The sequence below is a fragment of the Trichoderma citrinoviride genome (assembly GCF_003025115.1).
Source record: "Trichoderma citrinoviride strain TUCIM 6016 unplaced genomic scaffold BBK36scaffold_5, whole genome shotgun sequence".
Classification (NCBI taxonomy): Eukaryota; Fungi; Ascomycota; class Sordariomycetes; order Hypocreales; family Hypocreaceae; genus Trichoderma; species Trichoderma citrinoviride.
Genome location: NW_020194713.1, coordinates 964,543 through 989,577, shown reverse-complemented (window position 1 = coordinate 989,577; position 25,035 = coordinate 964,543). Strand labels below are relative to the sequence as shown.

General features: G+C 54.3%; 9 protein-coding genes across 9 annotated transcripts; 5 read left to right on the top strand and 4 right to left on the bottom strand.

The window, feature by feature from the left end:
• Window positions 1–830: 830 nt before the first annotated feature.
• On the top strand, window positions 831–4,466 carry BBK36DRAFT_1115851 (HECT-domain-containing protein; the record flags this gene model as incomplete). Its single annotated transcript, XM_024890170.1, has 3 exons — window positions 831–1,360; window positions 1,415–3,483; window positions 3,544–4,466. 3 exons carry the CDS (start codon window positions 831–833, stop codon window positions 4,464–4,466), a joined length of 3,522 nt encoding a protein of 1,173 aa, XP_024750811.1.
• Window positions 4,467–4,802: 336 nt separating this feature from the next.
• BBK36DRAFT_1115841 (hypothetical protein) lies at window positions 4,803–5,715 on the bottom strand (the record flags this gene model as incomplete). Its single annotated transcript, XM_024890169.1, has 3 exons — window positions 4,803–5,304; window positions 5,404–5,510; window positions 5,677–5,715. The coding sequence occupies 3 exons, from the start codon at window positions 5,713–5,715 to the stop codon at window positions 4,803–4,805; spliced, it is 648 nt and encodes a 215-aa protein (XP_024750810.1).
• A 410-nt stretch (window positions 5,716–6,125) lies between these two features.
• On the top strand, window positions 6,126–8,372 carry BBK36DRAFT_1116160 (hypothetical protein; the record flags this gene model as incomplete). Its single annotated transcript, XM_024890204.1, has 2 exons — window positions 6,126–6,642; window positions 6,718–8,372. 2 exons carry the CDS (start codon window positions 6,126–6,128, stop codon window positions 8,370–8,372), a joined length of 2,172 nt encoding a protein of 723 aa, XP_024750809.1.
• A 648-nt stretch (window positions 8,373–9,020) lies between these two features.
• Window positions 9,021–9,617, top strand: BBK36DRAFT_1167884 (hypothetical protein; the record flags this gene model as incomplete). Its single annotated transcript, XM_024895097.1, has 2 exons — window positions 9,021–9,225; window positions 9,328–9,617. 2 exons carry the CDS (start codon window positions 9,021–9,023, stop codon window positions 9,615–9,617), a joined length of 495 nt encoding a protein of 164 aa, XP_024750808.1.
• A 329-nt stretch (window positions 9,618–9,946) lies between these two features.
• On the bottom strand, window positions 9,947–10,537 carry BBK36DRAFT_1115993 (hypothetical protein; the record flags this gene model as incomplete). Its single annotated transcript, XM_024890184.1, has 1 exon — window positions 9,947–10,537. The coding sequence occupies one exon, from the start codon at window positions 10,535–10,537 to the stop codon at window positions 9,947–9,949; it is 591 nt and encodes a 196-aa protein (XP_024750807.1).
• Window positions 10,538–11,064: 527 nt separating this feature from the next.
• On the top strand, window positions 11,065–12,340 carry BBK36DRAFT_1158323 (vesicle fusion protein; the record flags this gene model as incomplete). Its single annotated transcript, XM_024894100.1, has 4 exons — window positions 11,065–11,094; window positions 11,188–11,311; window positions 11,479–11,791; window positions 11,926–12,340. The coding sequence occupies 4 exons, from the start codon at window positions 11,065–11,067 to the stop codon at window positions 12,338–12,340; spliced, it is 882 nt and encodes a 293-aa protein (XP_024750806.1).
• A 598-nt stretch (window positions 12,341–12,938) lies between these two features.
• On the bottom strand, window positions 12,939–15,070 carry BBK36DRAFT_1116754 (carbohydrate-binding module family 20 protein; the record flags this gene model as incomplete). Its single annotated transcript, XM_024890268.1, has 5 exons — window positions 12,939–14,023; window positions 14,083–14,214; window positions 14,267–14,340; window positions 14,396–14,765; window positions 14,833–15,070. The coding sequence occupies 5 exons, from the start codon at window positions 15,068–15,070 to the stop codon at window positions 12,939–12,941; spliced, it is 1,899 nt and encodes a 632-aa protein (XP_024750805.1).
• Window positions 15,071–17,981: 2,911 nt separating this feature from the next.
• On the top strand, window positions 17,982–20,015 carry BBK36DRAFT_1140137 (hypothetical protein; the record flags this gene model as incomplete). The annotated part of the gene is made up of 2 exons (XM_024893356.1): window positions 17,982–18,786; window positions 18,847–20,015. The coding sequence occupies 2 exons, from the start codon at window positions 17,982–17,984 to the stop codon at window positions 20,013–20,015; spliced, it is 1,974 nt and encodes a 657-aa protein (XP_024750804.1).
• A 646-nt stretch (window positions 20,016–20,661) lies between these two features.
• Window positions 20,662–23,509, bottom strand: BBK36DRAFT_51024 (hypothetical protein; the record flags this gene model as incomplete). Its single annotated transcript, XM_024898184.1, has 3 exons — window positions 20,662–21,491; window positions 21,630–22,592; window positions 22,711–23,509. 3 exons carry the CDS (start codon window positions 23,507–23,509, stop codon window positions 20,662–20,664), a joined length of 2,592 nt encoding a protein of 863 aa, XP_024750803.1.
• Window positions 23,510–25,035: the final 1,526 nt, after the last annotated feature.

Below are 25,035 nucleotides of genomic sequence, written 5' to 3'. Positions count from 1 at the left end.
TCCAAGCCTAGCGCCCAGTGGTCGGCCGGCACTTGGGCACTTGATCGCTGGAGGGGAACAGGAACAGAACCTTCATGTGAGGAACCCCAGGAATATAATTCCTTGAGCAGCCGCCTCTGTCCTCGTCCTTTGTTCCCTTTTCGTTTGCTTTCCTCTCGTCCAATTTCGTCTTGTCTGCCATAGGGCTCTCCGCTGATGACGAACGCACACTTGTATCCTCCAGTGCCAATTACCGATCCTGCTCTGCACGTGCGCCTCATCCACCCCGGCGCAGCGCACTTTGATACAACCTCGTCAGAGCTGGGGATATAGACTTCGAGCCCCTGCCGATCAGCCAACCGTCGGCTGCCACCAATCCGCACAGGTGCTCGTACGAGGACTCGCGAATGCCCTCGACAGAGCCCGCTAGTTACTCGATATCCAGCCCGTGACGTCTCCATAAATCGCTTCATCAAACCAAAGGGGGCCGAGCCTCCCTGGTGCCCCTGGTCCTCATCTTTGGCCATCCCTGTGCGCCGGCTACCTGCCTCTGCCTTGCGCCTGTTTGTGCTCGTATGCCTGGAGCACCACTTCCGTTGTGACTGGCTGCTTGATACGGAGTACGAAAGGTAGGTAGTAGATGACGGGCCCGTTCGTCCGGTCATCGCCACCTTCTGTCTCCTCCATGCGCAGATGCCGCTTCCGCTTCCTCCTTCGCTCGCCACAGCCACAAGCGAGAGCATCGTATTGTAGCCGCCTCGCAAACCGCAGAGATGGCTCCTTCGATTCCTGCTCCTGCTCCTGCTCCTGCTCCTGCTCCTGCTCCTACTGCCCGCCGCGGCTCTGAGCTTATGCCGCCAGACGAGACCGACCTCATCAGCCGCTTGCATTCGGATGCCCTCGAGACGCCTACTTCGCTGACCCGACGACTTGTTGGCTCCAAGACCAGCCACGCGCGTGTGAACCCCGATCCCAGCTCGTCCGACTCCGATGCCGAATCGTCCTCGCAGCAGAACCGCGGCCGCAAATCGAAACACTCCCGCTCTATGAGCAATCCCTTCCCGTCGCTCTTCAGCGGTCGCAAGAGGCAGGGCTCGATCTCGAAACCTCCCGCCGAGATGGATAGACCCAACGGTGGCCCTGCTTCGATCAACAGGCAGGTCCAGACGCACAGGCGAGGAAGCCCCTCGAGGAGCAAGGATTTTGCTACTGGCCACTGTATGACGTGTGCCTCGCTCGTAAGGTGGCCGAAGGAGTTGAAAATCTTCAAGTGCACCATCTGCATGACCATCAATGACTTGGTTCCAACAAGTGTTGATACCCAGGGGTCTAAACAGCGCCATGACACAAGCCCAGGCCCTTCATCGGCGAAGCAAACGCCGTTGCCATCGAGTGCAGGGCCGGGACAAGGTCCCAGGGCAGGCCCTTTTGGCAGTCTTAGCCTGCCCATCTCTCTTGATCAGACCAGACATCTAGCCCGGCAAAGTCTACGCTCATATGTTCTCAGAAGGCTTCGCAACCTGTCAGCAGAGGCCCGAACGGAGCGGGCCGGTGACGACTGGCCACCGCATCAAGGTCGACTACACCCTGATCTTGCTGTGCGGGCTCGTGGACCTCTGGACATTACCCCAGACAGAAAGGGCCACGGCACCAGATATACCTTTGAAGAGGAGCCAACGCTGCATCTCAATCCCTCAAACGCCAGTCCTCCCATCATTACGTCGAGGTCGTATCCTTCGTCTTCCACTGAGCAGCCCGGGTTAAGAGCCCCGCTGCCCAACAACCACAATCATACCAGCCCACGACCACCACGGAATCCGTCTGCCGGCCCGCCTGATGACCCTAGAAAGATATTCAAGCCATTAGAAGACTACATCACAAAATGTTTCAGTAACTTTGAATGCATCAATTCTTCCTTCTCTACACAACATCCCCGATATGCCTCGAGATCCGCTAGTGACACTCCTCGACGTCCTTCGGTCCCGATGAAGGACATGCGGCAGCCTCCGCAAACAAAGAGTGCGCCTCGCAGGCCATCTCAGTTGGAGGTTGACTCTCCCATGATGGATTTGGACCCCAGAATGTTGATGTTGGGCGACGTCGCGGAGAATGGGCTGTGGTGGACCGGGCAGGATCCGATGGCGCCCAAAAAGCCTCCCAGCAAGGACAAGGAGGAGTCGGTTCATGCTCACCGGCCGCCTCCGCTTACCAAGTCGCCGCAGCTGAATTGGGCCGACATTGATGACTGGTACTCCGTCGTGAACAATGCAGCGGAGGGTTGGTTCGAAATCTTTGAAGAAGTGTCAGGCGATCTCTCACTGGGCGACCTTGCTGAGCAAGAGCTTCGCGCAATTGAGCAGGATGTGCTCAAAGGGCAGGCTCACACCCAGCGGCTGCTGTTGAAAGCTACTGAAAACCTGCTCAAGAGACCTGGCCGTCCCCTCAACAATCCGATGGATCTTCGATTCCTCCTCATCATATTGGAGAATCCGTGTCTTCACTCAGATAATGAAAGCTTCAGCGGTCTGCTCCAGCCAGAAGGGAGCAGGCCGGTGGGCTCGAAAGCAACGGACGCGAAGGGCCCGTCTGGAAGTGCTGGACTCTTATCGGGGCAGCACTCTGGCATCATCAAACGAATCATGGGCCTGATTTCGAATGCATCGTCAGATTGTCAAAATCAGATGATAACCTGGATGGCTAGATACCATGCCCCACGCTTCATCAGAGTGAAGGAGCTGGCTTCCGGGTTCTTGACATACCGAATGATCCGACAAAGCGAGAAGAAGCAAACTGAGCCAACAGTAGACCCCACGGCTGGGTTGATTCCGCAGATGCATGCTGGTCGCTCGGGCGGTGCGTCTCTCCACGATGCCATAGGCGGTCCCAGGCCTGCCAAGAAGCCCAAGGAGCCGGCCAAGAAGATATCTTACGCAGACGACTGGCAGATCAAAGCAGCTTCCCGCGTTTTGTCTCTCTTATTTTCTGCCAACAACATGCTGCCGGCCCGTCGCAGCGACGATATCCATCACAACGGACCAAATACCTGGAATAGAACCACTCGTGCTAGCGGGTTTTTCCTACCGCCTACCGATTTCTACAACTCCATGATAGACTACACCGACCTCATTGACGATTTCGAGTCGTGGGAATCCAGGAGAAGCAAATTCTCCTTCTGCCAATATCCGTTTCTGTTGAGCATATGGGCGAAGACACACATACTAGAGCATGACGCTCGTCGGCAGATGCAAAGCAAAGCCCGAGATGCCTTTTTCGACAGCATCATGACGCGAAGAAATATCAACCAATATCTGGTTTTCGATGTACGCCGAGACTGCCTTGTCGACGACAGTCTAACGGCAGTGAGCAGCGTCATTGGCAGTGGTGGAGAGGATTTGAAGAAGGGCTTGCGCATCTCATTCCAGGGAGAGGAGGGTATCGACGCGGGCGGTCTCCGCAAAGAATGGTTCCTGCTCCTTATCCGGGAGGTGTTCAATCCCGACTACGGTATGATGGCCTTTTCCGTTATGAAAGCTGCGAGATTCATGAATCTAACCCGAGTGACAGGAATGTTTATATACGATGACGACTCGCAATACTGCTACTTCAACCCCAACTCGTTCGAACCCTCTGATCAGTTCTTTTTGGTTGGCGTTGTTATGGGCTTGGCTATCTACAATTCGACTATTTTGGATGTTGCGCTGCCCCCTTTTGCCTTCAGAAAACTGCTTGCTTCGGCTCCTTCTCCCCCAGGAACTATCGCAGCACAACATCGATCTCCGATGAGGTATACGCTGGATGATTTGGCGGAATACCGTCCACGGCTGGCAAATGGCCTGAAGCAGCTTTTAGCCTTTGATGGCGACGTTGAAGAGACCTTTTGCTTGGACTTTGTGATTGAGACGGACAGATATGGGTCCAAGACACAGGTGCCTCTCTGCCCCGGAGGTGAGAGCAAGCCCGTGACAAACGAGAATCGGCGAGATTATGTCGATCTGTATGTCAGATACGTCCTGGACACGGCGGTCAAGAGACAGTTTGAGCCCTTCAAGAGGGGCTTTTACACGGTCTGCGGCGGCAATGCCTTTTCCCTCTTTCGGCCCGAGGAGATTGAGCTCCTTATCCGGGGCTCTGATGAGTCGCTGGACATTGCGTCCCTGAGAGCCGTGGCAGAGTATGATAACTGGGAGAGCAAGCAGCCCGATGAAACAGAGCCCGTCATTGGTTGGTTCTGGGAGACGTTTCAACAGGCCACCCCCAGTGATCAGCGGAAACTCCTTACCTTTGTCACTGGAAGTGACCGCATACCAGCGATGGGGGCTGCTTCGCTGACGATCAAGCTGTCTTGCCTGGGCGATGACTGCGGGAGGTTTCCCATTGCCAGAACGTGCTTCAATATGCTCTCTCTGTGGCGCTACACGTCAAAGGAGAGACTTGAATCGATGCTGTGGAGGGCGGTTCATGAAAGTGAAGGATTTGGTCTCAAATGAGGCGACGGCTACTATGGGCTTGCCATGCCCAGGAGGTCGAAAAATGATTGTATCTCATCTCCTCCTATCAACAAGGCGATTCTCAGCATAAGTCAATACTTTTGCTGTTGGATTAGTATAATCGAGTAGTACAGAACACCCTTTGGGATGGGATGGATCCAATGAGCCGTCGTCCAGTCTCTTGGGATACCTTTGGAGAGTTTAGCATATAGCTTATATAGCATTCAGCCAATAGATTCTTCTTTTTTCCTCTCTCCTGGACAAGCCATTGCCATATACATATATAAACAACAACAACCGCTGTATCGTACAAACAACTAGTACTCCCGTCCTCTTCTACGCCTCTTCCTGCTCCGCCATGCCACCCGCAGCTCTCGCCCTCTTGAGCATATCCTCCTCCCTCTTCTTCTCCTCCCTCAGCTGCCTGACGCGCTCGCGATCGAGCTCGGCGTTCTTGCGCAGCGTCTCGAGGGCCTGCATCTCGGCAATCTCCTCGTTGGTGGGCTGCAGCGGGACGGCGCGGGTCTCGGCCATGAAGAACTCGAGGATGTGGGAGGAGTGCTTGTTGGTCATGTCGATGTGGACGACGCGCTCGTCGGCGGTGGGGGGCTGGGCCTTGGAGAGGCCTGTTCGGGAGGACGAGGGCTGGGCGATGGGCTCTGAGGAGGAGGAGGCGGAGGCGGCGTCTGGTGAGGGTGCTGTTGTGGATGAGCTCAAGGATTTGCGGAGGTAGATTGTCATTGTCGGGGGGTTTTGGTTCTGGTCGTGGCGGTTTACGATCATGGGGATGGCGGGGTTGTGGTATTTTAGGCGGGGGAGGTATTCTTTCCAGAATTTCCTGTTTGTTTGTTTGTTTGATTAGTTTCCCATAATAGTACTTATTCGAGAGAGAGAGAGAAAGAGAGGGAAGTGAGGGCATCGTGGTGGGTGGACGGACCTAGCTCCCATGTGGCCGCCTTTCAAGTGGATGGCAAAGTCCATGTGTATCCGGGTGACGTCCGCGGGGAGGACTGCTGCGCCGGGGCCGCATTTGATGTTGATGAGCTGTTTTTAGAGTGATGTTGTAAGTTCGAGTTCGAGGTTCATTATTGGGTTAGGATTGGGGCTTTGGTAAGGAGTCTCTGTGTCCATCATCTTACTTTCTGCAGTAGATTCTTTGGTTAGCGACTTCGCAGTTGCAACGGCGAGTTTGGGGTCTCAATTGGTTTACCTTTCGGAGCAGATTCAACCGCTCTCCTAATGACCTCATCTTGGGCTCTTGTCTCTTTGCGCCTCAACTGTTTGCGAGGGGCCTCAATTCCTGTCGGGAGTCGGTTGCGCAGCACTTATCGCAACTTCTTTTCTCTTCTTCTTTCAATCTTCATCGCCCAGTGCAGATTGGCAGAAAATCACCACTGCGAAACCCGTTCAGCCTGTAGCGGGCCGGCTAATCATCCGGACATTTTTTTCCTTCTGATGGTGGGGTGAAACCACGCGACAGTGGGGTGGAGGAAGGCGATTTGACTGTCAACTGCCAGAAAAAAAAGTGATTTTCTAGAAGCTCCAGTTGTTATAGTAGAAGGCAAGGGTCCTTTTTTCCTCTGACTTTTTCCTTTTCCCTCTCTTCTTTGAATGATGATCTTTTGTTCATAATCAACGAAATACTCATTTTAAAAGAGAATGCATAGAGCGGCGACAGCTCGACTGCTTCGGCAGGCTCTGAGAGTAGGCGAAGCTGCGCCCTCGACGGCAGTGCCGCTGTATCTGTGCCCTGCAGTTGCCGGACTATCAAGCAAGCTCTCGAGTATAAGTCTGGGCGCGGCAACGAGCATCTGCCAACGACGAAGAAACCACACCGAAGCGGTATCATCATCCAGCCATGCCGAATCGAACACGACGCCGTCGCCGCCAGTACCACCACCTCAGCCATCACAGAAGCCGGTGCGAAGACTGCCATTGACCTGTTCCGGGTGTGGCGCATTCACGCAGACCGAAGACCCGGACCAGCTTGGCTACGTCGACGTCAGCAAGAAGAGGGTGAGGGAATGGCTGCACCCAGTCGCACGGCGGACGAGTGTCGCGGACGGCGACGAGGAGGACAAGATTGTCAATGCTGCGCTGGAGTCTTTGGACCAGAGCAGGCTGAAGGAGCTTGGCCTGGATCCTGCGGCGCTTCTTGAAGGCAGCGAGCCCGAGAGTGTGCCCATCAACAGTACGATACAGCCCTCGTCCTCAAAGTTGGAAGTGGCCTCCTGCTAACCTACTCACGCAGTGATAACGCATCAAAAGCCACCCGTTTGCGAACGCTGCCATGACTTGCTACATCACAGCACAAAGGGCGGCACCGCTAAGCTCACCATGTTCCATCCGACCGTCGAGTCTCTGCGGGAAACGATCGAGGAGTCGCCTCACAAATACAACCACATCTACCACGTCATCGACGCTGCCGACTTCCCCATGTCCCTCATCCCGCGACTCAACGTGCTGCTGGGCGACATTCCGCTGCGCACGCGCAATCGCCGCTCTCGGGCGGGCAAGTTCCAGAACGATCGCAAGACCGAGATGAGCTTCATCATCACCAGGGGTGATCTCCTGGGCCCAACCAAGGAGATTGTGGACTCCATGATGCCCTACTTGAAGGATGTCCTGCGCGACGCTTTGGGAAGGCTTGGTCAGCGAGTTCGACTGGGCAATGTTAGATGTGTCAGTGCGAGACGAGATTGGTGGACCAAGGCGGTCAAGGAGGACGTCTGGAGCCGTGGAGGCGCTGGGTGGTTGCTTGGCAAAGTCAACGTGGGCAAGAGCCAGCTCTTTGAAGCCATCTATCCCAAGGGCAGAATGGTCGAAAAGCCAGAGCGCGCCAGTGTATCGACGTATCCAAGAGGCTCGCCCACGACATCAGAAGATGCCTTGGCGGAAGACGAGAGTCTGGCGACTGTCAATCTCGGATCTCTGCTTCCGCCTCCGCAGCCGGCCCAGAACTACCCAGATATGCCCATCGTTTCGTCACTTCCTGGAACGACTGCATCTCCCATCCGTATCCCCTTTGGCAACGGCAAGGGAGAGCTGATTGATCTGCCTGGGCTGGCACGCAGCGATCTTGAGCTGTATGTGAAGGAAGAGCATAGGCAATCACTCATCATGAAGAAGCGCATCGTTCCCGAGCAGGTCACTGTCAAGCCCGGGTCCTCGCTGCTCCTGGGTGGAGGATTAATTCGAATCACGCCTCGAACACCCGATATGATCTTCCTCATGTACAACTTTACGCCACTTGACGAGCATCTCACGTCGACAGAGAAGGCAATCGCATTCCAGAACCAAACTCACCAATCCACCGGTCTAGAAAACATCACTGTGCCAGGAGCTGGAGATAAGATGAAGCGCGCTGGTACATTCAAGCTGGATCACGATGTCACCAAGAAGAGGGCCGGACCACTGACCAGGAAGAACGCCATTGGCCTGAGCGTCGAACAATTACCATTCCGTGTGTTGTCCGTGGATATCCTTATCGAAGGCGTCGGATACGTGGAGATTGTAGCCCAGGTTCGCAAGAGGACGCTGGAGCGCATACTGGAATCCCAAAATGCGCCCAAAGAGGTCGAGCCAAGCACGAGCCCAGCAGAGGAGCCAAAAGACACCAGCGACCCGTTTTCCAGCATGTACAACATGAGGAGGGACACGGCGGCCAATGATGGCCGGGCCACGGAGCCCAAGGTGCAGCTGCAGCCTCAGGAGTCACCAGACTGGCCGGCCGTCGACGTTTACTCGCCGGAGGGCAAGTTTATTGGGTCGAGGAAGCCGATCAACGGATGGCTAAACAACAAGCCACGCGAGCTGGCGGAGCACAAGAGGAGCCGGCCCCGGAGAAGCATGAAGGGGGCGAAGAAGCTGGAGAAGCAGCGAATGCGCGCGCGCCAAGGGGCTTGATTCGGGGTCGGTGTCACATGCCAGGCGTGAGCATGAAGATGCTGGTGTTGTACGATAACGTGTCCATGATGAATGTGTGTTGTTGTGTGTACAGAATAGATTACGATAACACCCCAATTCCCATTCAGGCGGATAGACGGAGCGTCCACATCGTGATGCCTTAAGTAATGGATGCAAGGAGACTTGATATCGCTGAAGACAGCAAACATTTCGGAGCGTTTCAACTCTCTCGATCAAATGGAATCAATCCGAGATTGAAGCTCAGTGACGCCACCTGCTTAATAAGTAATTCTGACAGCAGAGCATCGTTTGCTATCCTTGTGCTGGGGAAATCGCGGGGCCGCTCAGACTTTCCGACTTGCCTGTTCCTGGTCCTTTCTAGGCCTATCGATGACATCGTCGGAAAAACAATTTAAACCTCGTTCTTAAAACATAATTCATTCATCTGTCTTCCTCTCCACGCTTCAAACGCACAAAAGTCCGCCTACAAATAGACGACTCATTCCCGCCGTATCCCTTTCCTTCCGGTTCCCCCTTCGCTCAACAGAGAACACCTGCTACTGCGCACACGACCAAAAAACATCAGACAAAGCCGAGAAATCACCCCACGAAACTCTCCCATTGCAAGACGCCGCCGCCGCCACCACCATGTCGCAGCAACAAGAGCGCAGAGCGCAGGCGCCCGCAGCGTCGCAAACGAAGACGACGGCAGATACGCCGCAGTCAGAGACAACGGAGAGCCAGCCCAGCGTGATCCTGCGCTTGCGGGGAGGACACACGGCGAACGGCAGATCGGTGCAGTGGGCCGACGACGTCGTGGACAATGAGGGACTGGGTCGGAAAAAGTCAAAAGGTATGTTTTTGTTTTCGCGAGATGCGCATAGGGCAGCGCCTTTGCTGAGGGGAGAGAGAGAGAGAGAGAGAGTTCGCGACTGACTGATGACTGCGAGCGTAGTGTGCTGCATATACCATCGACCCAAGGCGGTTGACGAGTCCAGCGACGAGTCGTCGTCCGATTCTTCTTCCTCGTCCGATTCGGATTCAGATTCGGAGGCCGAGTCCAAGAGCAAGAGGCCTGTCGGTGGCGAGCACGACTGCGGTCATTCCCACGATCATGGGCATAGGCATCATCGCGGACGCGGCAGCGGCGCAAACGGCAAGAAGAAGAGGGCGCCGAGCCCAAACGCCTACGAGAAGATGCCAAAGTACAAGCCGAAGGAGACGGACAAAGAGGTCCCCAAGTAGCTTTGTATGACTTCCATAAGATGTGCATGTCAAGGCTGGGCTTGGAGTTTATTGGGTCATTTGGGGTCTGCGGAATTGGTTTTGGGAGGACATGGCTTTTTTTTTTTTTACCCCGGTCTACATAGGCTGTTGGATGCTGGCATACAGAATGCGGAACACATGGCGAGGCCATCTTTGCAAATTTCATTTTTGGAGAACTCAGGGTTTTATTGCTTCTCAGGGTATCAAGGCAGGACATAACAGCAACAGGTGGACATGGCGCAAAGTGCAGCTGGGCATATACTGATATATACCTTTCGACAGTGTCCAGCAAGAGAATGGATCATAGTTCAAGGTTCCCCAGCCTCGGCCTTTTTCCCACTCTCGACGACAAAGTACTTGCCGGCTCTCCTTGACGCCGTCGCCAGAGCATCCCAGTTCTCGGCATCAGTCTGGATGCGCTCCTTGACCTTTCGCGGCCGCTGATAATGCCCTACAAGAGTCTCCTTCGCCAGCACGTCCTTGAGGTCTTCCAATCCGATAGTGATTTCCTTGATGGCAGCTTCTGTCTCATCCCTGATGGCTCGAAGAGGCTCCACGCCCTTTGTGTCGACTCTCTGCACCGCCCGTGCAAACTGCAGCTGGCTCTGCAGCGTCTCAATCATGGACTGCTCTTCGGCTGGAGACTTGGGTAAGGGTAGGGCGGATAGACGAAGGAGATGGTGTAGTTGGGCCGGGGTGATGGTTTCCCGCGCTTCTGCTGAACTTGACTGCGGTGATTCGGACGGGAGGAGAGAGCTGACGGACCAGGTCGGTTTGGAGAGGATGGCTTGAGCTGTTGAGGGTGATGATTTTGTTGATAGAGGGGCGGATGTCGGCTTTGTTGGTCTGAGGCGGAGAGTTTGCCGTAGCGATAGACGGCATCTTGTGCAGAGCGACATTTTGTAATGAGATTATGCTGATATGTTCTTTGAAAATAGACAGAATTGGGATCTCTGAAGCTTCAAACGAAGTGTCAAACGATTCAACGATATGGACGGATGAGAAGAATGGTGTGCATAATTTTGTCCATGAGTTGTCTCTCCAGTGCAGAAGCCGGAGACTAATCCCCATCCGGCACCTCAAGCACCAGCCTCTCGCCTGTAGCTGCGCCCCACCCCCCACTAGCCACTCCAGCGTCGTCATAGGTCTCAAGTCCCGCCTAAACATGTCTCGGGCGCTTCCTTGCTCTGACGGGCGCAGCGGCCACCAGCCATCAGTTACCGGGCTACATATGTACTTGTGCCGAAACAGAACAAGCAGCGCCCAGCATCGCTCCAAGCGCCATCTCCAGCTGCTGTCAGCGACTCTTCCGTCCTTTATACCCATTACCCAGTACTCTCACATACAACCAAGCGCCCACTCCTCACTATTCGTTGATTCACTTACACGCACAAGAAGACACAGTACATCTCTCATCGATACAACCATGGAGGACCCCCAGGCTCTGATCCAGCAGGTGCGCCGCCTCTCTTGTCGTTAAAGCCACAGCGAGTGTGAAGACGGAGCGAAAAGGGCTTGGGCTAACCAAAACAAACCACCGGGAACGCAGGCCGAGAAGCTCATCTCCAAGGGCAGCAGCGGCTGGAGCCTCTTTGGCGGCTCGGACGAGAAGTTCTGGGATGCCGCCCGATTATTCAAGGAGGCCGCTCAGGCGTACGAGCGACAGGGACAAAGTGCGCCTCTTCTCCCTCTCCCCCTCCCCCCCAGCCCATCTCTGCTCTGAGGAGCTTCACGGAACCCCGATGAGATCATAAGCAGGAGGGAGGAAAACACAACCGAGTTGAAGGGCACAGTGGCTGACTCGTGACACTCCTCTTCGTCTTTTTTTTGCGATATACAGACATCCAGGCCGGAAAGACACACGAGCGAGCCGCGGAAGTACGAGAGAAGAACCTCAAGGAATTAACCGATGCTGCCGACAGCTACGTCGAGGCCTCCGACGCCTACCGAAGAGACGACCCCGAAGCGGCGATCCGGTGCCGGGAGAGGGCCTTTGCCCTGATCCAGCAGTCGACCAGCGAGAGCAAGCAGACGAGGATGTCGCGCGTCAAGGAGATCCTGGGTCAGATCTATGAGCATGACCTCAAGGACCTGAAGCGGGCGCGCGAGGCCTACAAGGAAGCTGCCGAGCGGCTACCAAAGGCGAGAGAGCTGTGCGTGTTTCTATCTTTGTCCCCTTGTCGCTGTGTGAAGAAGTGGCGCCCTTTTAAAGGCATTCTGGTTTTGGCAGAAAACACCATTGTCAAGATCGATAGGCTGATACACACCTTCCCCCCACCCCTTACAGGAACGCCAACAAGCTGTGGACGCAATACGCCGACCTCGCCGCCCTCGACGGCGACTACTACGGCGCCATCGAGACCTACGACCGCATCATCAACTCCATGATCGGCAACGGCACCATGAAGTGGAGCCTCTCGACGTACTGCTTCAAGGCCGGCATCTGCCACCTCGCCACCGGCGACATGGTCGGCACCCGCCGCGCCGTCGAGTCCTACCGCCAAAAGGACCCCGAGTTCTCCTCCCAGTACAAGTACAAGCTGCTCGAGGACCTGTGCAACGCCGTCGACAACCACAGCCAGGACGAGTTCAGCGAGCTGCTCTTCCAGTTTGACCGCACCAGCAGGCTGGAGCCCTGGATGACGGCTATTCTGATCAAGGTCAAGGATTCGATTGAGGCGCCGGATGATGAGTTTGCGTAAAGGAAGCGGGAGGGGGAAAGGGGAGGAAAGTGAATGAATGAAAGAAAGAAAGATGTGAATAAATGAGGAATGGCGATAGGAGAAGGAGGGGGGGAAGAAAGGCGACGGGATACACAGAGGGTAGGAAGCAGCAATGACTCAAAGGGTTTTCGTTTCGTCTTTCGTCTTCTTGGGAACTTACTTTTGGGTTTTATTATTTTTTATCAGGATGTACACGTTGCTATGGTTCTTGTCTGCCGTCGGGCAAAATCAAAGTGTTACAACACGTTCAGGCTTCACGCCGCTGGTCATTGGCATATTCTTCATCATCATCGAGTCAGCTTCGAAATCGGAACGGACAATACTCATCATTATTCCATATCATATCTTTGTCTTCTTCGTTTCAGAACGGCTGAATTAAATATACACGTCATTACGGTATAAGTCGTAGAGGGCAGACCTTCTCCAATTGTGTGCTGCAAATCAGCAGCAGCTTGCAAAACGCTAATATCCCAAATGTTCCCTTGTGATCAATTATCCCTGTGATTCATCATTCTACCCGGCCAACAAAACTCCAATCTGCAATCTGGGACTCTCTACCCCCCTTTGGCAAAATCTATTACGACTGCCAGGTGTCCTCCTTGACAACCTGCGTCACACAAGCCACCGCAGGAACCGTGTAAGTGTGGTTGGGGTCGCTCTCCCAGGTCACGGAGCCATCCTGACCCACATTGATGTACTTGTACTCGACGACGTCTCCAGCCTCCAGCTCGACCGTCCCAATCCACAGGGGGTGGTTATCGGCATAGTTGACGGCGTCCAGAGCAACAGCCGCGCTCGTGCTCCAGTTGCCCAGGGCCGGCGCGCTGCCCGCGACCTTGACCGTCTGGCCAAACTGTGTCGACACGAGCTCGTGGAAGGTGACGGCCACGGACGTTGGGGTAGCGCAGGGCAGGGGCGTGTAGGGCGTACCGGAAGGAACGCCGGGCTTGGGCGTCAGCGACGGAGGGAATGACGTGGCTGTGGGACTCGAGTAGGATCCGACCACGGAGGCGCCGGAGCACGTCGAAGGAATCGTGCTGGCACTGCTGTTTGCCCACGAGGGGGGCACGATGCCAGCTCGACGGGCCGAGGCAGTCAAGAACGAGGCGTACGACCACGTCAGGTGAAGGGCGGACAGTGGAGTGCCGTTGTTGCGGTCAAACTGCTCGGCCAGCGAGCCGTCGGCGGGGACGTACTTGGCAGCCTCGGTGAGGAAGCCATCGGCGTATGTCGAGACGGCGTTGATGATGTTCGTAAAGGTCGATTGGCTGCTGGAGTAGGTCCCAGCTGTCACGCCGGGAACGAGCTCCTGGAAGAAGGCCAGAGAGGTGGCAGTCACCGTGATGGAGCCCGTCTGCTTCCAGACGTAGATGGCATCGTACAGCTGCTCAGCAGCAGCAAATGTGGCAAGGTACCAAGGGTTTCCGTTGAAGTACACATCCTCTGGATATCTGCCAATCGCGACGGCAGCACCAGCAGGAATGCCCTTGTTCACGCCGTAGATGGAGCGGAAGGAGTCGACAACAACCTTGAAGTTGGAGAGGGCTTTGTCACTGCATGGCTGGAAGGTGCCTGCATCACAGCCAAGGTTGGGATCAAAGGTGTGGATGGAAGTGAGAATGGAGTTGACATCCTTTCCAGTTCTGCCCTCGTTCGTGTTGACTAGAGGCGAGCTATTAGTCACAATCATTCTCGAGATTCATGAGCAGCGAAGGACATACTGTTGGAGTCAACGTATCCACCGGACGACACCCAGAAGCGTTGGAGGAAGCACAAGATTTGGGGAGCAACAGATGAATAAGTGCTTTCCGACTGGCCAAGGGTGGCAGCGAGCGTGGCACCCTCAACGAGAGCTGGGGAACTGGTTAGCACAGCAACAGGGAGCGTGGGCGTTTTGCTTCATACCTCGGTGCTGGTTGGCCACAGTAAAGAATGAGCTTCCACTGACTTCTTCCCACAGGTCAAAGCCTGTCTGGTTCCTGTGGTGAAGACGTTAGACACAAGCTGTGATTCAAAGGGCAAGCTGTCACGAACCAGTACTGAGCAACGTAGTTGAGGTCGTTGCGCACAATGGGCCAGATGACATTGGACACAGTTGACTGATAGTTGTTGTTGATAAGCCACTTGGAGTAGCCAATCAAGGCAATGGCTCGCAGAGCTGGGCCATCCCGCTGCGGTCGACCCCAGTTGCCGGTGAATGGCTTCAGGGTCAACTCGAACTTGGGCTCGCCAAGACCAGACCCGTCCGCGAGGGAACCCGATGGATTGGTGAGGCCCTGGAGAGTGACCTGGGCAGTGATGTACTGCTCGATGCGGCGCTGCAGACCAGCATCGTACGTCTCGGTGAAGCGGTCGACAAGGTTCTTGAAGACAAGAGCGCTGTCTCGCGTCCACATGTAATAGTCTGTCTCGATTTCAGTATGCGATACACATCTCGGGGATATACATATGCCGGTAAGGTTTCAACTTACAGTCAGGGTCAGTTGTGCTGGGGGATGCAATGACCGCACCCGCAGATGTGCCAAATGCACGACATCCATCGGGACCAACATTACAGAGAAGGTTGTTCAGCGCAATGGGCGTCTGGGTGCTGATGAAGTCGTCGACGGATCTCTTCGTGACGTCAGATAGACCGCTTAATCCTGGTCTTCCCAGGACCTTTTGAACGGCAACGGAGCCGAGCAGCACCGCAGTCGACAGGACATGCATGATGGGCGGAATGAAGGAGGCAGTGTGAGAGGAAACGTTGAGAGAAAGAGCCGATGCCGAGTGGCTCGCGGCCAGGTCCATGGCGAAGGCGGGCATCTTTTATTATGATATGGAGGCCCCCAGTTAGAGCGCCTGTCGCAATACTAACAGCAACACCAGGTGAACGACGCGGCTTCGTCTTGCCGACTTCGTCCAGTGAATCGATCGTAGATGCTACCTCAAGCGCGCAACACTGAGCTTCTCGCGACTCGGACCGACGACAAAAGGTCTGCAATGCCAAGAGTGGAAGTGTGGACCGTCCCCATGGGGAACTGAGGCCCAGAATGCTGCGAAAGGGCCGAATTCTCCGGGGCCCAAGTGCCGCGACGGGCGGTGCAATGGTCGACAAAGAGAAAGGCACAACCGAAGCTGGCGGAGTAGGTCCTAGTAGTGGCAGTAGTAGCACTCGGGATGAGGCACAAGGGAATAACGCGAGGGAACAAGTGGCAACGGAACGCAACGGCAGGGGAAGGCAATATCCACGAGGTGGTGGTAGGACGGCAAGGATCTTCAGCTGTGGTGTTGACTGCTCGCTTCACCGTCTTCGTCGTCGTCTTCGCCTTCTCTTCGGACGCGGCTGGCTGAAATGTAAGACACGAAGTCGACCTTTCTTCCTCTCTCTCTCTCTCTTTCTCTCTCTCGCTCACTCTCGCTGCTGTCCAGCCCGGGCCCGGCGGCCCTTTTCAATCGTCTCGCCGTCCAGGATCAGCTCCTTACTACTCGGAGAGATCCGACAAGTCGGCGATGCGGTCTCGGGTGGCAGCGGATGGCCAGCTGATGCCAGCCAGGGCACGGCCCAATCATGCCCGCGGTCTCGCTGCTCTGCCTGGGCCAAGATTGCCAGCGTGACGAGCTAGACTCAGATGCCGGGATGCGTCAGGCGAATGGGCTGGCAACGCGTCATTAGTCACGCTGTCAGGAGAACATGCGCAGCTAATAGGGAGAGGGAGGGGAGGCGACGAGGCAGGGAGACGAGTGGACTGGGAGTGATGACGGGGGGAGTCGAGCCTCGGCTTAGCGGGATTCTCGCACGTATTCGTTCCGTCAACGCACCGGTGAAGCGCAACCGCCCCCGAACTGCTCTGCTCTCGTGCAAACCAGGCCCAACAAGGGCAAACAAGGGGATGCTCCGCATTCTGTCTCTGCCAACTCCCGCCCCGTGGGGCAGAAGCGCAAAAAGAGGTGCGGGATCCTGGTTGCGATGAGTGTGCATTTGCCAGGTTCCCGTCCACTAAACCGCCTAGCCTCCGGTGCTAAAAGATACCTGTAGTTAGAGGTAGTAGTAGTAGTAGTAGTCGCCCTACCCTAGAATCAGCCTGTTGAAACCTGCGTTTCCGTCCACATTGCTCCTTAAGGAGATTCTGATATCTGTCATGGACGTTAATACAAAACAAACGTCCCTGCATCGACAATCCTAGAACTTTTGTGCTTGCTTTTTGCATTGACGAGCTCAGATACAGTGTTTAATGCGTACAGGAGTACCATGGACGAAGCTTCCTGCATCCTTCAGGTCCAATTTGGGTGTGGCGAAAAGACGCCGAGTCGGCGTTACTGCATGCGCTCTGGAGCTGGGCTGGTTGGGTTTCACAAGCAACCGAGGACTCGTGATGACAGCTGTACAAGAAGGTAGGATTGTGGGCTCAGATCTTCACATGTAAGACGTGCTCGTGCGTCTCGATCTTGGTACAAAGTACAGACGTCCGTCGAGCTTTCGCTGGCTCTGCATCGACTTCGTACTTGTAGCTCTATCGGACCAAGCAAAAGGAGAGACACGCAATTAATATCAAGTGCATGAAGACGGGTAGAAAAGGCCCGTAGCCACAGGCAGCAATGCATCATCGTACTTTATCAGAGACAACTTGAAGCTCCTTTCCCTCTCAAGACAAGTCTCCACATGCACTGCAAGACGATGGATGGGAGAATCAAGCACAGCACAGCAAACATCAACTTGTTGAAGCCACGAGGTCGGAGTTCGGGGTAGCACCAAGGCTTGGTTTCTCTCGACATGGCAGTCAGCAAACTGACATCATGCAGGCTTCCCTCGTGTCATTTCATCCTGAACTGAATCCCAGGAGGCTGGATGCGGCCGTCACAGTCACGAGGCATGTAAGCGGTCTCCAACCAACCCCGCCAGCCAGGGGATCTGATATCTGACATGTCGGTCCGTCGGGGTTACTCTGTTGACTACTATTCACGGCTCGAGTCGCACGATTAATCATTCTTTCCTTCCGTGCAGCTCAAGTCAGATGGCATCGCCAGGGTCAGAAGCCCAAGACGAGGCTCAACCGCCGCTGCAGAAAATGCTACCAACAAGCACCAGCATCGATATGTAGGCAACCCATGGTTTTCCTCAACCTCACCGGCCGACGGCCTTGGAAAAAAGGGTTGGAATATGGGGCCCCCGAATCCTCCAGCCACAACACTCAAGCCGTCTTGCGACAGCGAATGAGGCAGCCGGAGGCCGAATTGTTCTTGGACCTGTCGATAGGATGATTGACACCATAGCAAGTTGATGGCTCCATGGAGTTATCGAGCTGCAGAGCAGTCGACCCTGACGCGTGAACGCAGAGGACCGCAAAGCACAGATCCGTTGTTTGTTGAGAAGGAAGGGAAAGAAGAAGAAAATTTCACATTCCGGCGTTATATGGAGTTGCGATGGAAAAAAAAATCAGTGGTGGATACAGTCACGTGCTTACGGAAGTTTATCGGTAAAACTGATTTCGCCGGCGATAAGCTGCGACAAGCTAGCGGATAGTCAGTACTAGCAGTATCATCATCATATCAGGCTCCATTCATCAACAACCTGCAAGTCATTGCTTCTACGCCGACGTCCCTTCAGCTGTTCGACCCTCCGACCAGATTTCGAGCAATCATGGACGCGGCAACGATCGAAGAGACGAACCGGATCCGGATATCGCTGGGCATGAAGCCCTTGCCGGTACCCGGAGCCGATCCATCGCCCCAAGCCGCGACGGCAGACGACGAAGAACCCGGAAGCACCGTCGAGAGTCGCCAGGCGCAGGCCTACGACAATTACAAAAAGGTCCAGGAGGAAGAGGCCGCCAAGAAGCGACGCGAAGAAAGGGCTGCTGCGGTGCGAAAAGCCCGTGAAAAGGCCCAGCGGGCTGCTCTTCTCGAAGGGAAGGGGCTCGGCGAAGAGGAGGTTGGCGACCTGGATGCCAAGTCGTGGTTGTTGGGCCAAAAGAAGAGACAGAAGCAGATTGAAAAGGCACGGAAGCTGGAGGAGGAGCTTGCTGCGGCAGAAGCCGCGGCGGCTGCTGCCATCCAGTATACCTCTAAAGACCTCGCAGGCATCAAAGTTGCGCACGACTCGACAGCCTTTCTGGACGGAGACGAACAGATTCTTACTCTGAAAGACACCACAATTGACGAGAACGAAGAAGAGGGCGATGAGCTTGAGAACCTAAACCTCAGAGAACAAGAGAAGCTCACAGAGAGGCTGGACCTCAAAAAGAAGCTGAAGGGCTACAACCCCAATGACTATAATGATGGCGAGGGCACCATATTGGCACAGTACGACGAGGAGATCAACGGCAAAAAGGCGAAAAAGTTCACTCTTGATGATGATGGAACCATCGCTGAGTTGTCAGATATTCTGGGCCAGCCGGAGCGGAAGGCCAAGAAGATTCAGTCAATCAGCCTTGATGATATTATTGGTATGTTTCCCCACTCCTTCTGCTAATCTCTCGAAGGCAACACTGACAGCTCTTTTCCAGATGGTACACCTTCGTCCGACTACCTTGCCCCATCAGAGATCAAGGTCAAGAAGCCCAAGAAGAAGAAGGGCAGCAAGGGCACCAGACAAAAGCAGCTTGATGAGGACGACATCTTTCCCATCGAACCTGCTACAGTGGATGCCGGTGCCATGGATGTAGATACGAAAGATTCCTCCATATCCACTAAACGGAAAGCTACAGCGGATGACTTTGCAGATGACGATGATCTCCAAGCATCACTGGCAATCCAACGAAAGAATGCGCTAAAGAAGCGCAAAAAGACACGCCCTGAGGATATTGCAAAGCAGCTCAAAGAGGAACAAGACGAGCCTGAGGAAGCCCCTAGTGGCGGCCTAGTAATCGGCGAGATTTCTGAATTTGTTGCCGGGCTGAGCAAGCCAGACGAGGAAGATCGCCGGGCAAGGAGGCAGAGAACGGCCACAAAAACTCCCGAACCGGAGGATCGCCATATGGGCGGTCAAGACGAGGATGCAGAGATGGACGAATACGCAAGAGAACACCAAGAAGCCCTTGCTGCTGCCCAGCAAGAAGAAGAGGAGAGAAGTCAAAAACAGGAAGAGAAAGAAGGAACAATCATTGGAGAAGAGAAAACCGTCGGCGAAGGCATGGGTGCAGCTCTCGCTTTGCTTCGGGAGCGAGGACTCATCGACTCTACTTCAAAGAGCGGAAGCTACGAAGACTTCAAGGCGCGCGAAGAGTTCCTTGTCAAGAAGCGAATCCTGGAGACCGAGCTGGAAGAACAAACGCGGCACCAGAGAGAGCGCGACAGGATGAGCGGGCGACTGGACCGCATGTCCGTCAGGGAGAGGGAGGAATGGGCTCGTCAGCAAAACACTCACCGCGACCACCTGCAGTCGAAGCGGATGGCCGAGCTGTTCAACGCGACCTACAAGCCAAACGTCGAGCTAAAGTACGTCGACGACCACGGCCGGAGGCTGGACCAGAAGGAAGCCTTCAAGCACCTGAGCCACCAGTTCCACGGAAAGGGCAGCGGCAAGGGCAAGACGGAGAAGCTGCTCAAGAAGATTGATGACGAGAAGCGGCGCGAGGCCCAGAGCATGTTCGACGCGAGCCAGAATGCGGGTATGAATCTGGCGACGGCGCAGCAGCTGAAGAAGCGCAGGGAGGCGGGCGTACGGCTCGGCTAAAGTGCCAACACGGAACGGCAGGCCGCTATGATGCTTTTTTGTTTTCTTTTTTTTCTTCTTTAACGATTCCTTTGCCGGGGAGGCATACATACGTCCATCTGCCTCTACGCTAACTTTTACTGGTAATCACGCTGGGTTGGGGCACTTTGTTAGGGATATCTTATAAAACCAAAGGTGCATATTCCTTTTCTTGTTATGCTTTCTCTCTCTCGCTCTCTCTTCATGTGCTTGCTGACACTTCCAGAGTCGGTGTCGATGTGGTCTCCTGCTCCAGGTTTGTCACCTTTGATAACACCCCCATGTTTTCGTCGTGAAGCGTCCTGGTGCCAGCCGAATCCATCGTAGCGATGTGCATGTTTTAACTGCAGCCCTCACAATTTTCCAAGGACTACGCTTTTCCATTCACTTGTTATACTCGTATACTCGTAGGGTGGTAGACAAAGTGACAGATATGCGTATATCATTGAGTCTTGGATATATTGATAGCTTTGTAATCTCGTCTTGCATGCCAAATGGACAATCATAGCAACCAATACATTCTCAGAACTAAAAGACGAGAGAAAAAAAGAAAGAAAAATCACAAATACCAGACGCTCCAAAATCAAATGCCGTAAATGAATGTCATGAAAAGAAAAAATTGCACCGTCTATATCCTGACCCTAGCTCCAATACCTCGTCCTTCGTAATGAATAGTCTCTATCCAATTTCCTATCCTGAGTGTTGCCTCTGCCTTGGCATCCAGCTTCAACGAGCCGTCCATTGCGTCAATCAGCTTGTCGTAGCCGATGCTATCGGTCGACCAAGTGACGGGCAGACGCGGAGTCTCCGTCACCCCTGGAAGCGCGTCGAACGGCTCATCGTAGAGGATGTGGCCGACAGGTTCTGTATGGTTGTAGAACGCCGTAGCGTTAATCTTTTCGATATGTATAATGTTGTGCTTGAGCGGGGATGCGAGGCTGAAGGTGGCAGTGGAGGAGAAAACGTGGAAGATTGCGTCCCTCACAAAGTTCTTGCCCTGGTCCCTGCCGCTCTCGTCGCCCGGTAGCTTGAGCCGGGGCGTTGGCAGTGAAACGTTGAACTTGGAGAGAGCATCGCCAATGATGGGCACTTGAGGGAAGCTGCCTTCATGGGTCCTAAATGTGAGTGTTGTGTTCTTGCCAGAAACGTAGTCGGAGAGTAGTTGCACGGCAGCTTTGTGGCTCTCTTCTCCACCCAAAGATGTTGGGTCCAAGGTGGCGAAGATGACCAGATCCGTGTTGTTCCCCAGCTGCACGTCCAGATCCTCGACTGTAACCTCCCCGATCAGCAGCTCCCCGTGGTAAACGTGGACATTTGCCAGAGGGATAGAGGCCGTATAAGGCGTAGGGTTCGTTATGTTGACAGACGCTTGCATGTGAACAGCATGCTTCGTTGTGTTGAGAATGACCAAGTTGGAGACACGGGGATTTAGTTTCGTAAGCGTTTTACCAGGAAGCTCTGTTCCAGTTTGTTAGCAGAGCTGTCCTTGGGCGCCTTGCGAGGTGAACCACAATCGTACCTTCAACAATTAAGAAGAGATACGTCATGCCACCTTCGCAAGGGAGCCGCGCGGAAACTACCAAGGCGAAGACAGACGTTTTACTGGAATCTTGCCCTTTGCAGGAACATCTCTGAGAACCAGGTCTCCGAGCACAGTCGAGACTTTGGTGTCGACAAGAGCCTCAACGTCGAGGAGAATGTCCTCGTCACCGAGCAGAAGCTCTCCCATCACGTCGCTGAAGACGTCACTATCGGTGATGTCGAGAGGAACATTGGCGATCCGAGACGTAATTTGGAGCAGCGCTTTTTCGTCTTCTGGATCCGTTGTTTTGCTCGACTTGGCCTTTTGCCAGCGCTCCACGTTGAGCTCTCCAAATTTCTTGCCCTCATAGAAAATGTCACCGGTGGCTCGGAGATTGTTGACGCCAATATCCACGTTCAGTTCAGAAGGAAGCTCAGCAATAATCTCAATCGTTCCAGACACTCGGGGCTTTGAGCTCGGGTCGTTAGGGTCCGCAAAGGGGCTCGGAAGCTTGAAGTCGACATCTGTAAGAGACAGATTTCGAATAGCATCGTCGAACGACCGCCCTGGGAAGCTGATCGGCACAGTGACACTGCTGAAGAAGGATCGGAGCCACTCTGGGACATCCGACTTGTCTGAGTTCTGACCCCGAACGAAAACCTGGGCATCTTCACCATGCATGTAACGCTTGAAGAAGTTGTCCAGAGGTGACATCTTGGTCAGGGGACAGGCACGAGTAAGCTTCTCGGGGATATCGTTGATGAGACCGACGGCATCAACGGTGACATTAGCATGCGGCTCCACATCAATTGGCTGAGTGACGGCAGTGGCCACCATGATATAGGACTCGGACGGGTCACAGTTGGGCACGAGGATATCAAAGGCAAGTTGCGGAACGGTGAGGCCAATTGGATGGTCGTTGTATGCGATGATGGAAGCATTCGCACCAACGGCCATCCGTCCACCATCACCAGCGGGCACATCGTGGATGTTGAGGCGGTCAATCTTGTACTCGGGCAGAGAAGGAATTTGTTTGGCTGTAATTGAGTTAGCAAAGAGTCCATTGAATAAGTTATGTCAACAGCAATCTCTTCTTTCATTGTATAGTTTTTTCTCCGAAATATAACAAAGCAAAGGAGCGGTAGAGAGATTGACCTTCAAAGACCATCGACTCGACAATCTCGTGGGTCCCAAGAGGCAGGATGCCAGTCTTGAGACGAAGCGAGGCAAAGCCGGTCACCTTGACTTGCTGAAGCTTGCCATCTAGCCAGTCGTTGGCAATCTGACGTAAGCTCTCAGCATCTCCAGGGCTGAGATCAGCGACAAAATCCAGCACAGTAGTCTTCCCGTCGACCAGAGTGATGCTCAATGGGGGCACAACCGCAGACCCCAGGAGAGCGTTGTCGTAGTTTGGCAGATGCACGCGAACGCTCGTCTCTTCCGTATCAATCTTCCTCACAATGCTGGTAGCTAGCCTGCCGAGGCGTCTTGCAGTACCGTCCTTGACTCGCGAGCCATCAAGCTTGAAACTGGCTTGGATTCGCGCGCGGATGCCATCCGGAGTGAGAGATTCGAGAGCCAATCCGGTTGGCTCAAGGACGGCGGCGTTCTCGGCGTACGACTTGACAGCAGGTGGTACAAGGAAGCCAAGGACCATGACCACAATGGTGAGGGCGGCCAGGATGGCAATGGCAATTATCGAGGGCCATCGTAAACGGCTTTCTGACTTGGACGGCGATCTGTTCGGGCTGTCTCTCTCCTCTTCTTCGTGCTCTTGATGGTGGTTGTCATCGGACAATAACGGCGAGGATTCAGTCACGGGCCCCTGCTCGGTGCCGGACGAGAGCAGGGGAGACGTCTCGGACGCCTCTGGCGTCTCGTTGTCTAGTGTAGAGCCATTTGCAGTGCCGCGAGACGGTTTGGCGAAGCTTACGGCGACCCGAAAATCCGGCATGGTGAGCCCGAGAGCTGGATCGGATCGAGTAGGCGGCTGGAAGAAGCGTCCCCTGGCGAGGCGTCGTCGCCTTTCGCTGAGGTTTGGCTGGAGGTCTCTGCTCTGTCGAGCTCCAGGCGTAGGAAGTCGGTAATTGGATGTTGTCTGTAAGAATGCAGGGAGAGACACTGATGCACGACGAGCTGCCCAGATGCGTTTAGATGCGTTTAGATGCACAGACTGAGGGCGGGTTTATTGTGGCTCGCGGATGTCGTCGTCACCATTGAGCGATAGGAGTGGAGCAGTGTCGACACTGCTGGGCAGGTACGGAGACGGATCAAGTACGGAGACGGCGCACGTGCTTGGCGCGATCTCATTGGGTGGCGAATCTCTCGTCTGCTTAGTCATGCATCTTCAACCTCCATCTCCTGGCATCTGGACTCGGTACCTGCGTAGTGTGCCGCTTTGCCTGTTTTGCCCGCGTCTCCTTGGCACCCAAGCGAGCCGCTGTTAATGCGGTACCTGTTTTAGTCCAGGGGCTAGCGTCTCTTGCATCTTGTGAGGCACGCACTTGGAGTACCTCTCACTGAGTCGGATCTCCGCTTTGGGTGCTAAGCCTAGAAGGGACTAGTAGCTGAGGAGCACTTGAAGCAACCGCAACTTCGACCTTGAGCTTCCTTGAGCTCAACAACCAACAAAGACGTGAGCACGGAATGTTACTCTAGGACGAATTACCAGGAAATTCCCGAATCGAATGCTCTGTTACTACTCTGTAGTAGTCTACTAGCATGACCAAAGCGTTCTGAAGAGTATCTTCACCAATGCATTGGCGTTGCACGTAAAGCTTGGGGCTCACGGAAGTCTGGTGTGATTCAGAGCTAGTAGTTCTCTTCGTCAACTCGTCATCCTCATGGTCTCATCGCCAGATGAGGTTTGTCGCCATGATTTGACTCTTGTTGCTACTACTAATATACTTACACTGTTTCTCAATCGATCCATTTCCACAGCACTTATTGTTGTCCTCATTGGCCAAGGACAGCCAACTGGTAGCGACAACCCCCCAACTGGCTATGCCTTGATGTGATTGGAGGAATCATTCAGATGCGCAGGAAATGCAGGACCTGGACGACGAGACTCCACGAGTCTTGGCATCGACAAGCTCGCTCACCTTCTTCATCTTTCTCGCAGTCTCGTGCTCTGATTGACTTGACAAATGGAAATCTTTCCGACACCGACGCCGTGCCAAGATTCTCGCGAGCTTCCTAATTAGGCAATTCTGCACTAGCGCCAGCCCCTGGAAACTGAGTCGAGAACGACATCGTTTGTTCGTGAGCTGCTGCGCCATGAAGTCTGCCCTCGTGTTCCGGCCTTTCGTCAATCAGACAGAAGTCAGTCAGCATAAGAGTTGCTTGAGGATGATGTGTTTTCAACCTGAACTGCCCGTGTTGAGACTGCACATGAGTTGGAGTCGTCGCCGTTTCTTCTGTTACCAGGAGATAATAGATACATGTAAGTAATGTTGTGCGGTTCCGGCAAACTTGCTCGTA